A 15,818-nucleotide genomic window follows, 5' to 3' on the forward strand; every position below is an offset into this window, starting at 1 on the left:
CCAGTAACAGTCCATTTCAGGTCACTAATGCCAAGGATATCATTATCTTTATGTGTTCCATTTCATTTGTTACTACTTCTGATTTTCCTGGATTCATACTTTGTACATTCCACATTGGTTATTAGTAGATGTTTGCAGCTTTCTCTTCCCATTTTGAGTTATGCCTCATCAGCAAATGAAGGTCCAGAAAGCTTTACTTTATCCAAGTCAGTAAGTTCAATTCTACTTTGAGGAGGCAGCTCCTCCCCCTGACATGTTCTCAGTGCTTTCCAACATAACGGGACTTATGTCATACAACAGAACATCTTTGGTTTTGAACTTTGCCTATATTATTGCTACAAAGTTCCTAGTTCCAGAATTAATAAAGCCACAGCAAACACAGTGAAACTGATTATAGAATAAGCATATATTTTCAATAAGTGGTTATCTTTTCAGGTATTTATGATTTGTACCATATATCAATTAATTTGATGAGCATTTCACATATAATTAATTACTCTCTCTCTCTTTTTAAATGTCATTGTTCTGAAATGGATTTAATCATTTGCAATCAGTGTATACAATAATCAACAAGTAGCCATTTTTTTCAAGAAGTGACTTGAGAGGATTAATTCTAAATTTTTAATGTTTTCATTATACTTGTTTTTTTTTAATCATACTTTGTCACTATAGAAAACTCTCTAAGAAATACCTAAAGGAAGCATTATTTTCCCCTTTCCTCCCTTTTTCATTGGCTTTCAGCTATTACCCCTGACACTGCCTTATCATTAGAAGGCAAAGGCCGCTTGGACTATCACATGAGTCAAAATGAGAAGCGGGAATATTTGTTAAGACAGAGTATACGAGGTGCCATGTTGGAGCCTTTTGGTGTGAACAGTCTGGAAGTAAAATTCAGGACAAGAAGTGAGAATGGTGTTTTAATCCATATCCAAGAAAGCAGCAATTACACTACTGTGAAGGTAAGATAAAAGCTAATGGTGACTTCATTTGATTAGACCGCCTGCTGTGTCATGGTTTAAATCACTTCTCCCATAATTTCTGTCCTTTTCTTTACAACCCATTAGAGTTCCGATTAATGCTGGGCACTATTCCAATATCATCTATCTTAACTATTCCCCAGGCATTGGCCAGAGTAACAAAGATTTGAATGGTTTGGCTTCTAAACACTTTTGTCTTGGTTTAGAGACCACTGCTAGGTATGTCAACATAGAAAGAATTTCTTACCATTTATTTTGTAAGATAAAAGTTTACATTTTTTTTTTCTACTTTAAAACAAAACAAAAAGATAATGTGTCTTTGAAATGAAAAGATATCGTTCTCAAAGTATTATTCCAAATACTGACATGTACATATCAATTGGCAGGATTAAAATAAAGAAAAAAAAATATTATCTGACTTTATTTTTGAGCATATGTTCAATGGACTATTTAGGTAAAACTTGTGTTAGTAAGTATGTTTAAGATTACAATACTTATAATTTAAACAAACTTCTGCAAATAGTTTCTAAATAAATAGCTTTTCACAAGAATAATGAATTGATTTATCACTGGGTTTTTACATAATTGTTTGTTTTCTTGTCAGTAAATAAATATAATTGTTAAATCAATGATTAACTTTATTTCATACACATTTCCCATCAGCTCTTAGCTTTCTTAATCTTCGAAAGTATTAATCTGCTTTCTTTCCCAGGAAAAAAAAAGTCTTCATCTCTTAACTGATCAACTCTGGTTCAGTAATTCTGACTGTTTTTCATTAATGTCATTTTGTATATTATAAATCTACTGATATTTTCTATGATATGAATTTTAGAAAATTCTTAGAAAATATGCCCAGAAGTCCCAAATTATTTTTACTATTAACCAATATTTTGAAAATTGCTAAAAAGTTAGTTCATGAATAAAAGGGCAATATACATAGAGAAGTATTAGGTTTAATTCATATATAATTCTGAAAATAAAAACAGATGTTTACCTCTAAACTTCAGCTTCTATATCATCAAAATTTTTCTCTGTCCATGAGAAGTCTTTTGTTATCTTGCATCTACAATATTTTATATGGAAGAAACAAAAGAATATTTTAAAATTCTCTAATTATAACCCTGTAGTCCAGTGGTTCTCAGCTGGGGGTGGTGGTGATTTTATCCCCTAGGGGACATTTGGCAATGTCTAAATATATTTTTTGATAGTCCCAAGTCAGAGGAGCGTGCTACTGGCATCTAGTGGGTAGAGGACTGGAATGCTGCTAAATATCTTACAATGCACTGAATGATTTCCCACAGTAAAGAATTATTTGATCCAAAATGCCAGTAGTGCTAGGGCTGAGAAGCCACACAATAGAATGTCTTCAGATTTGCACTTTATCTCCACTATTGCTACAAAAGGCCCAGATCCAGAATTAATAAAACAAATGCAAAACTGAGCACATAAGCCATTGTGCAATATTAATATTTGATGATTAAATTTTCATTGAAAATTATGTCAGAAATAAAGAAAGAAATAGACTTTCATGCTTTTGAAAATTAAGGATCAAGAAACTTTTATATTTTGCAAGACTTCATTAAGGTCTGAATTTTATCTGTTAAGCTCCTTCCAAGTCCTCATGCCATTTAAATGACAAATGAAACATTTCTGTACATTATCTCTTTAGCTAAAGAATTCAAGTCAAAATACAGTGTAGTTAAACAAATTGGAGTCAGAATGTTTTGATCCTTAAGGAAGAAGCCAAAGGTCAGGATCCACTTTTGTCACCATAAAATCTTTCATTTCCAATGGGATAGGAGCATATGATTTTTCCAGATTTCTGTATATTGGTGACATACACTTAGAAAGAGTTTTTTTTTTTCCCCCTCTAAAGAGCTCTGGTGGTGAAGTGGATAAGACATTTGGCTGCTAACCAGAAGGTCAGTGTTTCAAACCCACCAGCCTCTGCAATATACTTCCATAAAGATTGACAGCCTCAGAAACCCAGTGGGGGTTTCTATGAGTTGGAGTGGACTTGATGGGAGTGAGGTTAGTTTTTATGAGTTTTAAGGGAAAGTAAAGGATAATAAATAAAAATAATGAGCAATGCAAACCAAAATGCATATTTATTTTGTGTAAAATTTTGAAAAGCTGCTATTCAGGGAGTTTAAGGGACTTGGCAGGTAAAGTTAGCAGATAAGAAAAAACCAGGGATAAAGGAGAAATGCATAGACAGCAAGAGTGGTTATTGTGACCAGACAAGTTATTTGGATGAGAGGAATATGAGCTGCTTATATAGGCTAGGAAGCTGGTTGGACTGGCTTGCTACTTATTAGTTAACTTATCAGTAACCAAGGCTCCTGGTTTACTTCTTTCTTTTGGCTCACTTTCTGACAGTTTCTTTTCTCTTTTTATATTTTTTGCTGCTCTTAATCGTTATCTCTGTTTCTCTGTCTCTCAGCCACTCTGTTCCTTTTGCCATCTCTCTCTCAGACACACACACACACACACACACACACAGGGAGCCAAAAGATATTTTGTGAAAATGAAAAAAAAAAAGTTGAATAAATGAGATTTCATATGGTCAGAGGAGAGAGATATGTCAGAAGTGGGTAGCAATAGCAATGTGGAGAGAAAGAAGAATGTGTAGAGCATCTGGGATGCTCTAGTGGCATAGTGTCTGAGGCATTTGACTGTTAACCAGAAGGCTGGCTGTTCAAACCCACAAGTCATTCCTCGGAAGGAAGATTGGACAATCTACTTCTGCAGAGATGCTGCCTAGGAAACCCAAGGAGGGTTTGCTATGAATCAGGACTGACTCGGCAGCAGTGAGTTTTTTTTTTTTTTTTTGGTTTGGTAGAGCATCTAGATTCTCTTTGCATAAAGAGAAAATTTCAGAGAGAAAGATTAAAAAAAAGCAGACATGTAAATAAATGTTTTGACAATAGATATTTTCAAACTCTCTTGACTTATACATGATTTGTTCTTTTATAATTGCTTAATGTAACTCAGAATAATAGCCTCCAGGTTCAACCATGTTATGATATTTTCTGAAGATGCATCATTGTTCTTTAACATTGCATAGTATTCATTGTGTGTTTGTTTCTCTATTCATTCATTGATGAGGATTTAGATTGTATCCATCTTTTTGCTATTGTGAATAGTTCTGCAATGAATATGGATGTCCATATATCTGTTTATTCTCTAGGATATACCTAGCAGTAGGATTGCTGGATAATATGGTATTTCTATTTTCAACGTTTTTTCTCTTTTCACCATACTCTTTTGCATGGTGACTGTACCATTTTACAATCCCACCAGTAGTGAGTGTATGAGTGTATGAGTGTAGAGTCTCTCTACACTCTCACCAGAATTTGTTATTTTCTTTTTTTTTTTTAACTTTGCTATTAATTCTGGGGTGATACATTATCTCATTGTTTTGATTTGTATCGCTCTAATGGCTAAAGATGTTGAGCATTTTTTCTTGAGTTTGTTGGCTGCCTGAGTGTCTTGTTTGTTGAAATGTCTGTTTATGTCTTTTGCTCATTTTTCAGTTGGATTATTTGTCTTTTTCTAGGTGTATTATTGAAGTTTTCTATAGATTTTAGAAATTAGTTCCTTGTGAGATGTGCTGTTACCTTGTTACCAAAAAAAAAAAAGGGCTTTCTTTTTTGGTGAAATCCTTTGATGTGTGTAAGTCTTTGACACCCAACTTTAAGAGCTTCACAAAGCTCTCCTCATTTATGATATTGATACTGTATTAGTCGTGTGATGGACTTCATTTCTATTCTAAATAAAATGTTTTGTGGTGTAATATATATATATATATATATATATATATATATATATATATATATATATATATATATAATGGCATTCCATATGAAATATAGATTTGAGGAAAGGGATTCAAAGCCCTATAAAGTCAAAATAAATGAATAAATGAACAAATACATTGATGAATAAATAAAATGAGCAAGAAACCAGCATTATGTTTTAAAACTTAGGATGATGTATTAGGAAGAATATTACTGGGGAGAAGGGAAACATTAAGACTATTATAACAGAAACTTACATATTCTTATTTGCTGCCCCCTTCTGTACTCCAAGTGTTCTCTCTTCAGAAATTTGTCAAATTAAATGACAACAAGGAGGAAAGAAGAGAAGATCTGGCAGACAGCTCTTTCCCAGTGCTTCTTTTCAAAAAAGACCAGTTATAATCAAGGGGAAGCTGTTTTTACATGAAACATAAGACATTACCCATTTGATAAAACAATGTCATTTAACTAGAATGTTAATTTTCCTCTGTCTGATTTTGATAATTGAAATGCACAGCATATTAGTAGTGTATATAAATGTATTAGGCATATATTCTATAAAGTAAAGATCGATCGATTTTCAGTTTTACCATATGTTTGTTGCATGTAGAAATAGCATTTGATCTGAGTGACAAAATCAACTGATCCATCCCCTCTTTCCCGTATTTTAAGGCATAGTGCCATGTCATTCCCTGCCAAAGCACCAGCTCTTTCTGGCAGGAGTGACAGGATTATGCTCTCTGTACCAAATGTTCATTTTACCTCGTAAATTATTTCATTTTCTAAAGTTGTCTTCTCAAGATACTGGAAACTTGGTAGCTGAAGTAGGAGCATCCTGTTACCCAGTGTTTTACTGGGCATGGTAAAAGAAACCAAATACCTTTCAGATAAACTATAAAAGAAGCCAAAATGAAGACTTGCCCAGACACCTAATTATTAAGAGCTTGCCATGTTCTCATCATTGTTTTTCATCTCAGAAAAATAGAAATAATAAGTGTGATCTTTTCTCTAAAATTCCAGTGTGTAATACTTGAAAGGCAGAATGATTTATTTTTGTCTTTGTTTTTCCAACTGTGCTTTATTTTTCTTGAGTAATTCACTTTTCTTTTTGCAAGTGCTTTCTATATTTTTTATAACTATGAGCCAATTACTAAACTGACCAAAAAAGGATACTTACCATTGCCTTTATTAAAATATTAATAATCACAAAAGGTATAATTAATTTATCTTAAAATGAGCCTTCATTCCATTATTATTGCAATTGTGTTCTGAAGAATAATTCTATACATCATGAAAATATAGATATAAATATATGAAGTCCTTGAACTATTGAAAGTACTAAATAAATATTTAAAACTGTTTAATTATACTACAATACAACCAACACAATATAATTCTCAGCTAATGGTTTCAGTTTTGTCAATGTTTTAAACTTTTTCTCCATTAATACTTTCATTCAAACATATCATATTTTAATTTTATCCTATTTTAATATGTTTTATAGATTAAGAATGGCAAACTACATTTTACATCAGATGCAGGAGTTGCTGGGAAAGTGGAAAGAAATATTCCTGAAGTATATGTCGCAGATGGTCACTGGCATACATTCCTAATTGGAAAAAATGGAACAGCCACTGTATTATCAATTGACAGGATATTTAACAGAGATATCATGCATCCTACTCAGGATTTTGGTGGGCTTGATGTGCTTACTATATCCCTTGGAGGAATTCCACCCAATCAAGCTCATAGAGATGCTCAAACAGGTAAATGGTTATGTTGCATACAGTCACGAAGGAAAGGTGATATTCCTCAGAAAGTAATTGGATTTCTGATCATTCTGATCAATTATGGACATTCTATGATTATTTTAGTTAACTGTACATATTTTGTAATATATTGTCAATCATCATTCTCTAGTCACTTAGCCTCGTGCAACTGTCCTACCAATTTCATAATTCAGCCTATTGTGCTTTGATGCTTTGCTTGTCAAGCAAGTGCTTATTTATGCATCCATTAATTTATACATTCATTTACTCTTTCATATGACAGATACTCACTGTGCCCTTTGTGTGGCAGTGGGAGTACAATGATGAACTAAATAAATAGCCACTACCCTTATGAAATACATGGTCCAGTAAGGGAGACAAATATCACACAATATTCCCAGTCATAAAACCCAGATTTATTACAAGACTAAGACAAATGATGAAGAGGAAGGATACAGAGTTCTAAGAGACTGCAAAAACAGAAAGCAGTGTGAGGGAAATGTGTCCTAGGAAATTTGCCATTGAACTTAAACCTTCAAATTATGGTGATAGGTAGGAGTATAAAAGATTATTTTATATTCATGGGAATTAAAAAGGGAAGAATATTAAATCAGAATTACAGAACACAGCAAGTTAGGAGCTAATGTCACGGGTCAAAGATGGAGCTATTTGGTTGATTGCGATGTTGAAAGAAAACAAATCAGTGTAAACCATCCTCCTTTGCTAGTGTCAAAATAAACTCAGATTCAGAGGCAGGAGGATAAGAAGTATCAGCACTCAAATCTAGCAAAGTGTTTCTCAATACAGATTTTGTTGTTGTTGTTGTTTATCATTATCACCACTTAAGGACATTTTTTAGACTTTTTTTTTTTTTTTTCCTAAAGCCTTCCCGTATGTTATTGCCACAGTTATACTGTATATCTGTTTATGTACTGTGGCCCTTTGGAAGTCTACAGACCACTGTAATAGCTACGGTATTTTGTACTCCAAAAAGTGAACTTTGTTTCCTTTTTAGGGTGATATCAATCCAGCTGAAAATCTTGTGGCTGAAGCTATTCACCTTTTGTTTTGTTTTGTTTTTGTTACATGATTTTAAAATTTGAGTAATAAATATTTTGCAAAAAGAATATGCAAAATAAAATCACTTCACAGTAAACTATGAATAGCAGAGAAATAGCAGTTTTCAAGGCAAGGCTGATAATAATACTTAAATTACTACATTTAATGTACAAGGGTAAATATACCAAGGTTCCATTAATTTTAATAACCCTAACTTAATTTTTTCAAGACTCTTGAATATTAATTATGATTCTATGATAATTTGTCATGATCTCCAAAAAACATCAAGAATATAATCCTGATGTTTGAAACATGGAATTGTAGATGTGATTTGTGATTTATCCTTTCTTTCTGCCATTTTAGCTGTTTTTACATTTTCTTTTCATTACTTGAAGAATATTTCTGACAAGTAAGGTAATTCTTTTCTCTGTGCACACCAGGGTTTTGGTTTTATGAGCATCATTTAAAAAAAATATATATTGTGATTTGGGTGCACATCTACAAAGCAGATTTGTTTTACTCTTAACAGTTCATGCCTACTTGGTTTCATGGCCTTAATTACAATCCCCAACCATAAAAAGCTCTCCTCCCATCTCCTCTCTGTGGCTACCCCTTCCCTGTGCCCTTCTTATCAATTAATTCCTGTCTGTCCAATTTTCCCTCTATGTGAATGCTGTCCTTCTGTTGTCTCGTGGTTCATTGATTTAAGGGGTGCATCTCCCTAGGGTAGGTGGATGCATCTCCCTGGGGTAGGTGTTATGCTTGCAGGTCTTTCTACTGTTGGGCTGAGAGCTAATTCACAGAAGTGAATCCAGTTCCAAGTCCAAAGAATAACCCAGGGCTATAGTCTTAGGGGTTACATCAGTCTCTATCTGACCAGTAATTCTGTTCATTTTTGTGTTTTTGATTTTTTTTCCCCACATTTTTCCTCCTACTCTATCCAGAATCTCTAATTTTGATCCATTTCTGAGTGGTTAGCACTGGTAGTTGGGCACTATCTAGTTCTTCTGGTCTCAAGGTGAGGAAAGCTGAGGTCCCTGTGGTCCATCAAATCCTTGGACTAATTATTTCCAAATGACTTTGATGTTATTCACTCTAGATAAGAAGAGACCAATAGTGGCATCATAGATGGTTGCTCAAAAGCTTTTAAGACTCCAGCTGCTACTCACCAAAGTAGGATGTAGAACAAGATTTTTATGTACTACATTGTCCCAATTGAGCATGATGTCCCCAGACTATGGTCCCAAGTCCGCAGGCATGTTGACTCTCTCCTTCAAGGTGTTCGGTTGTCTATGAGAGGCTACTCCAGCCTTATTCCCTGTTTCTTCTGTAATGTATGTGGCCAATTTTATAGCACTAACACATATGTAAGACCGTCATCAGTCAAATCTATCCTTGGTCTTGGGTATATTTTGTTTGCCTACTCCCATCTGATCTTCTTACTTGTCTATGCATTTACCCATAGCCTAATGTTTGCTGCCACTGGTAAAGCAGTTGTCTATATCTTTTGTGCATGTTTCTGTGTACTCCTTTTCTCTATTGTCATTGTGCCGATCACACATTTTTGTTACAGTGCCTTTCCCTTCATCCAAATCACCTATTTTTTAATATTATTTTTCTTTTTCTGTTTGACTTTGCTATTTAATACAATTATCTATTTGATTCTTGGTGTATGGACTGCAAAAATAAAGCAAATAAAATTTTTAAATAATAATAACTGGAGAGAGAGAATATACTGCCTAGTAAATCATTCAAATCCTTAGTGGATCTGAGCAGTCCACTGCACAATTTTGCCATGAAAATCTTGCACATCTCATTAAGTTCTAAGATGCACAGATTTATTGCCTTTGAACTGCAGGATGGCTCTGAGATTGTGGTTTCTGACTTCTCGTGATCAGATTGAGACACTTCTCTTTACCAGATTCCAGCAGTAGAGTGTTCTGAAATTTAGATTTTCTCAAAAGTGCCTTATTACTTTTCTCCTGAAAAAAAAAAAATTGTGATTATACATAACATAAAACTTTCCATTGTGACTATTTTTAAGTGTAAAATTCAGTGAAATTGATTACATTCACAATGTTATGCAACCATCATCACTAACTATCTGGTTTCAAAAGTTTTTCATCACTCCAGACTGAAAGTCAGTACCCTTTAGCCAATAACGCCCCATTTTCCCCTCTCTCTTGCCTCTGGTCGTTACTATTCTGCTTTGGTGTCTATACATCTGCCTAGTCTAGCTATTTTATAGGACTATGCAATACTTGTCCTTTTGTTTCTGACTAATTTTACTCAGCATAATTTTTCTTATGGTACATCCTTTTCCTAGCATATGCCAGAATGTCTTTGCTGTTTATGGTCAAATAATATTCCATTGTATGGATAAACTATGTTTTGCTTATCCATTCACTTGATGATGGGCAACTGTCTCTCTCTGCAGGCTTTGATGGCTGTGTTGCTTCTATGCTGTATGGAGGAGAAAGTCTTCCCTTCAGCGGGAAGCATAGCTTGGCCTCCATCTCAAAAACAGACCCCTCAGTGAAGATTGGCTGTCGTGGCCCGAACATCTGTGCCAGCAACCCCTGCTGGGGCGATTTATTATGTATTAATCAGTGGTATGCCTACAAATGTGTGCCTCCTGGAGATTGTGCCTCCCACCCATGCCAGAACGGTGGCAGCTGTGAACCTGGCCTGCACTCTGGTTTCACCTGTAGCTGTCCAGATTCACATACAGGACACACCTGTGAAATGGTAGTGGCTTGTCTTGGTGTCCTCTGCCCTCAGGGGAAGGTGTGCAAAGCTGGAAGTCCTGGGGGGCATGTCTGTGTTCTGAGCCAGGTCCCTGAAGAGATCTCCCTGCCTCTGTGGGCTGTGCCTGCCATTGTGGGCAGCTGTGCAACAGTCCTAGCCCTACTGGTCCTGAGCCTGATTCTGTGTAATCAGTGCAGAGGGAAGAAGGCCAAAAGCCCCAAACAGGAGAAAAAACCAAAGGAGAAGAAGAAAAAGGGAAGTGAGAATGTTGCTTTTGATGATCCAGACAATATTCCCCCCTATGGGGATGATATGACTGTAAGGAAGCAGCCTGAAGGGAACCCTAAACCAGATATCATTGAGAGGGAAAACCCTTACCTTATCTATGATGAGACTGACATTCCACACAACTCAGAAACAATACCAAGTGCCCCTCTAGCTTCACCAGAGCAAGAGATAGAACACTATGATATCGACAATGCCAGCAGCATTGCTCCTTCGGATGCCGATATCATCCAACATTACAAGCAGTTTCGCAGCCACACACCTAAATTTTCTATTCAGAGGCATAGTCCCTTAGGCTTTGCAAGGCAATCCCCCATGCCCTTAGGAGCAAGCAGTTTAACTTACCAGCCTTCATACAGTCAAGGTTTAAGAACCAGCTCCCTAAGCCACTCAGCTTGCCCTACCCCTAACCCTCTGTCTCGACACAGCCCAGCTCCTTTCTCCAAGTCTTCTACTTTCTATAGGAATAGCCCAGCAAGAGAATTACATCTTCCTATGAGGGATGGAAATACATTGGAAATGCATAATGATGGCTGCCAGCCAGGCATTTTCAACTATGCAACGAGGCTAGGAAGGAGAAGCAAGAGTCCTCAGGCCATGGCATCTCATGGTTCTAGGCCAGGGAGTCGCCTAAAACAGCCAATTGGGCAGATTCCTCTGGAATCTTCTCCTCCAGTGGGACTCTCCATTGAAGAGGTGGAGAGGCTGAACACCCCTCGCCCTAGAAACCCAAGTATCTGCAGCGCAGACCATGGAAGGTCTTCTTCAGAGGAGGACTGCAGAAGGCCACTGTCCAGGACAAGGAACCCAGCAGATGGCATTCCAGCTCCTGAATCGTCTTCTGATAGTGACTCTCATGAGTCATTCACTTGCTCAGAAATGGAATATGACAGGGAAAAGCCAATGGTATATACTTCCAGGATGCCCAAATTATCGCAAGTCAATGAGTCTGATGCAGATGATGAAGATAATTATGGGGCCAGACTGAAGCCTAGAAGGTACCATGGCCGCAGGGCTGAGGGAGGACCTGTGGGTGCACAGGCAGCAGCACCAGGGGTAATTGACAACACACTGCCCTTGAAACTTGGGCAGCAAGCAGGGAATTTTAACTGGGACAGCCTTTTGAACTGGGGCCCTGGCTTTGGCCATTATGTAGATGTTTTTAAAGATTTGGCATCTCTCCCAGAAAAAGCAGCAGCAAATGAAGAAGGCAAAAGTGGGACAACTAAACCAGTCCCCAAAGATGGGGAAGCAGAACAGTATGTGTGAAATTTTGGGACTGGCATGCTAAAAACATAAAAGCAACAAACACACAGACCATTCTAAGATTGCTAACCAGGTTGGATTACATGTGATAAACAGGCCAGTATGGACTGGTGGTTGAGGAAAATCTTTAAAAATAATAACCACAATGCTGCTGAAACAGACTCAGAACAACTCTTAATTTAAATATGCTCGGTTCAATTTATTTTCCTGCATGCTTTGTATTTTGTACTTAGCTATGTGGCATGCAGAATTTGAAGTGTTTTCTTATTTACCAATGTTTGATTTGTGATTTTTAAAATTAATACCATTACCATTGCAGAAATGAACTTGTGTTTGACAGTGGGGTATGTGTATTGTTTCCATTGTTATCACTATTGTTATTATACTTCGCATTGCAAGATCCCTGAGGTTTAACCAATCCTTGTAAATTGTAAAATAATAATAGAAAAGAGCCCTCCTATTTGTGAGTGAAAGACTAAGCAGTATTAACATGTTTGAGAATTACAGTTTCCATATTTGATATTGCTCAGAAATGTTTGTGTATTTGAGTAATTTGGATATGACAGTGGGTACTAGAATGAAGTCATTTCATACTGCACTTTAGGACTTTTTTACAAAATTGTGTTGAAACTTCTGAATCTCCTTGTAAAATGCCTATGATTTTCTAATTTTCATCAGGCTTTTCACCAGGAACATAATTATTGGATGTTGTCCCCAGAACACTGCCACCTTCCTAACTAAGGAATGATACTCTCAGAAGCACTTCTAAGAGACACTTTTACAAGTTATTTATTGAAAAAAAAATGTTCTATGCTTTTAAAATGTTATAGAATCGACTCAAATAAAGTCTATGATTGGATTTATTTTTCAACCACTTAATGTTTACCCTTAGTACCCAGTTTTTATAATTTATACAAATTCAAATTTCAGTACTTCATTACTTCCTGTCATTTTGTAGATCCTTTTTTTTTAATGCTGTGTAAAACCTTTTTCTTTTTACACCTAAGCTGTGTTTTTGATACTGATATTTTCTTATGCTGAATAGTTTTCTTACTTTCAGGGAAGGTAAGAAAATACTTTTTTTACATTTGTTACTTATGTAACATTCATATTTTTCACATTTTGATATTTGTAACATACTGTATGCTTTCTACTTGTAAATGCCAACAATAGAATTAAAATATTTATTTAAAATACTATGTGTTCACAAGTGTAATATTTATTTGTCATATTTCTATAATCTTTTTACATGCCCAATTGAGAATAGTCTCAGCTTGTAAATGAGGTATGACAGTTGAACTATAAATGGACAATATCATTTTCTCTTCAAAAACATGAATAAGGATAATTGCCAGAACAGAGATTTTAAGGTAACTTTACTGCATTCCTACCTGTCAGAATTCTTGGACTTCCCTGGAGTATAATGAATCTGGACTAGGTTGGTCTTAGGAGACTAACTTTGTCAGGAACCTGGTTTAAGTATTCTGATAATAAATGCTTGGAACTTTTCACTACAGTACATTTACCAAAGGCCAGCCTTGGACAAAGCTTATAATTATAGAAATAGCAATGAATTATAGCTAATTATGGAAGTATGTCTGGGTTGACTTTTCCCCAAGGACCCAGCCCAAAATTCTCCAAGTCCAAGCATGAGTAGGAAGAATGACAAGGATGACAATGAAAATTCTCCCACACATGCTTATCTTTAATTTATCTATCACTCTGTTGTTTAAATCCTAAATGAACTATATTTTTTCTCTTAGCCAAGAAACCACCATTTTCAAGTAATGATCTAAGAGAGAAAAAGTTGAGGAGAAGAAAATGGCCCAATAGAGATCAATTGGTTTATAAATTGTTACATCTGAAATAACAGAACTTACATAAACTATCTTCCAACCTCAGAACATTTTTATAATTAGATAGCTGCCCAAAACCTATTATTTGCTAAGAGTATTAATCATTAATACTGATTACCACCAGCCACTCTTCGGAAGGAAGATTGGGCTATCTACTTCCATAGTGATACTGCCTCGGAAACCCAAGGAGGGGTCGCTATGAGTCGGGGCTGACTCAATGGCACATAACAACAATAACATGCCATATCTAATGAGGATTTTAACAATATCTAATGGTTTCCACAAATAAAAATATTTTTTGATCCACACCACAAAACTGAGATATATACCAGGATTATTTTGTTATTACATAATGGTGAGATTATTATTTTTTTGTTGTTGTTTCAAAATAGGAAGCAAAATATCGCTTTAATCTAAATCATTATATTATTTTAATGTGGTTAGAAACAGAGTGTGTTTAAGACACTAATCTAATTTTCTTTTGTTATTATTGTTGCCTACGATGAGCCAACATGCTTCAATATTTCACTGTGAATTTCAGTATTATGAATTTATGCTTCAAATATGGAAATATATTGATTGCATAACTCAAAACAGAATTCATTATTTTTTTCTCCAGAAACTCTGAAACATCTCAATGTCCTCAAGGATATAAACTCCATAATTGAGAACAGAGCTAAAAGTAAAATGATAAACACAATTGTAGTTAAGGGTTAAGAAGAAAGAACATGATGCCAAAATTCCTTATTCATATTCTTAAGAATTTTTTTGTGAGATACTCTCAACTCAAACTCACTGCTGTCGAGTTGTTTCTGACTCATAGGGACCCCTCCTTGAGTTTTCGAGGCAGTTATCTTTATGGGAAGAGATTGCCCAATCTTCCTTCCAAGGAGTGGCTGGTGGGCTTGAATGGCCAGCCTTCTGGTTAGTAGTCAAATAAATGTCTTAGGCACTATGCCACCAAAGTTCCTTCTTTGTGAGATAAGAGAAATACTATTCTCTTGATTAATCATCTCAGCTTAGGAAAAAGTTAGAATTCCCATAGGAAAATTTAAAGTTGGTGGTTCTTCCTGAAAGTCTTTTCTACCAAAGCAAGAATATTTATATCAAAACCAAACAAAAATACATGAACTGAAGATTTCACTTAATATATAGAATGATTTCAATACTGAAGTAGTGAAATGACAAAGCATGTCCTTTTTTGGGGGATGGATGGAAGGCTGAAATTACAAATATTCTCCAATTTACAACACATTTGATTTATAACGAATCACACTTAACAACCATCCAGTGTTGTTGTTTGTTTTTACATCTTACTGTTAGTTATATGTTGCAGCATGTAATTTTCTGATATATTATCACTCTCAGATCTTCACTTTCAGATATTCAATTTACTGTTCAAATAGTACCAGATTTTTTTAAATACTGATAATAAAAAGGCAATCATAAAGAAAACTAAAAAAACAAACAAAAAAAAAGACTTATGAAGGAGTCATCAGAAGGGAATCATGTCATAAGTTATAGACTACCTGTATGTTGTTGTTGTTGTTGTTATGTGCCGTCAAGTCAGCCCCGACTCATAGCGACCCCTCCTTGGGTTTCCGAGGCAGTATCACTACGGAAGTAGGATTGCCCAACCTTCCTTCCGAGAGACTACCTTTATAGGCAAATATAAAAGGTAACAAGCTCCACAAATAAATGATTAGTAGTGACTAGTCTATTCTCGTCTATTGCCATGACCTCAGGATTCTAACCCAGCCTCTGGAAGTGTTTATTGGATTACTTGCAATGCCATCACTCTTTTGGGCACTTTTCTCATCTCTTTGTTGGAGAAAATATAACTTTATTTCAAGTGCATAATGAAAATACCCTAGTGGGCATGCTATCAGAAAAAAAGAAAGATATAATCACTCAAACAAAATGTCTGTGAGCATAGAGTGGCAAACATGGCACAAGGTTCTGGATACTCATTTCATGAAGATCACCTTCCTGTTGTTTTCAAAGTTGTTTCTGGTGTATTTTCCTTGAACTCAACATAGGAGGAAAGGTGAGAAGGAT

General features: G+C 35.5%; 1 protein-coding gene across 1 annotated transcript in view; it reads left to right on the forward strand.

Moving 5' to 3' along the window:
* Window positions 1–11,907, forward strand: part of FAT4 (FAT atypical cadherin 4) — a 231,276-nt gene extending 219,369 nt beyond the window's left edge. The window contains exons 15-17 of the mRNA XM_007946465.2: window positions 742–959; window positions 6,282–6,543; window positions 10,043–11,907. Coding sequence (XP_007944656.1) covers window positions 742–959; window positions 6,282–6,543; window positions 10,043–11,907 — 2,345 coding nt within the window. The remainder of the gene's footprint in view (window positions 1–741; window positions 960–6,281; window positions 6,544–10,042) is intronic.
* Window positions 11,908–15,818: the final 3,911 nt, after the last annotated feature.

The sequence above is a fragment of the Orycteropus afer genome, unplaced genomic scaffold (genome assembly GCF_000298275.1).
Source record: "Orycteropus afer afer isolate SDZICR_OR568_19922 unplaced genomic scaffold, OryAfe1.0 scaffold00162, whole genome shotgun sequence".
Taxonomy (NCBI): Eukaryota; Metazoa; Chordata; class Mammalia; order Tubulidentata; family Orycteropodidae; genus Orycteropus; species Orycteropus afer.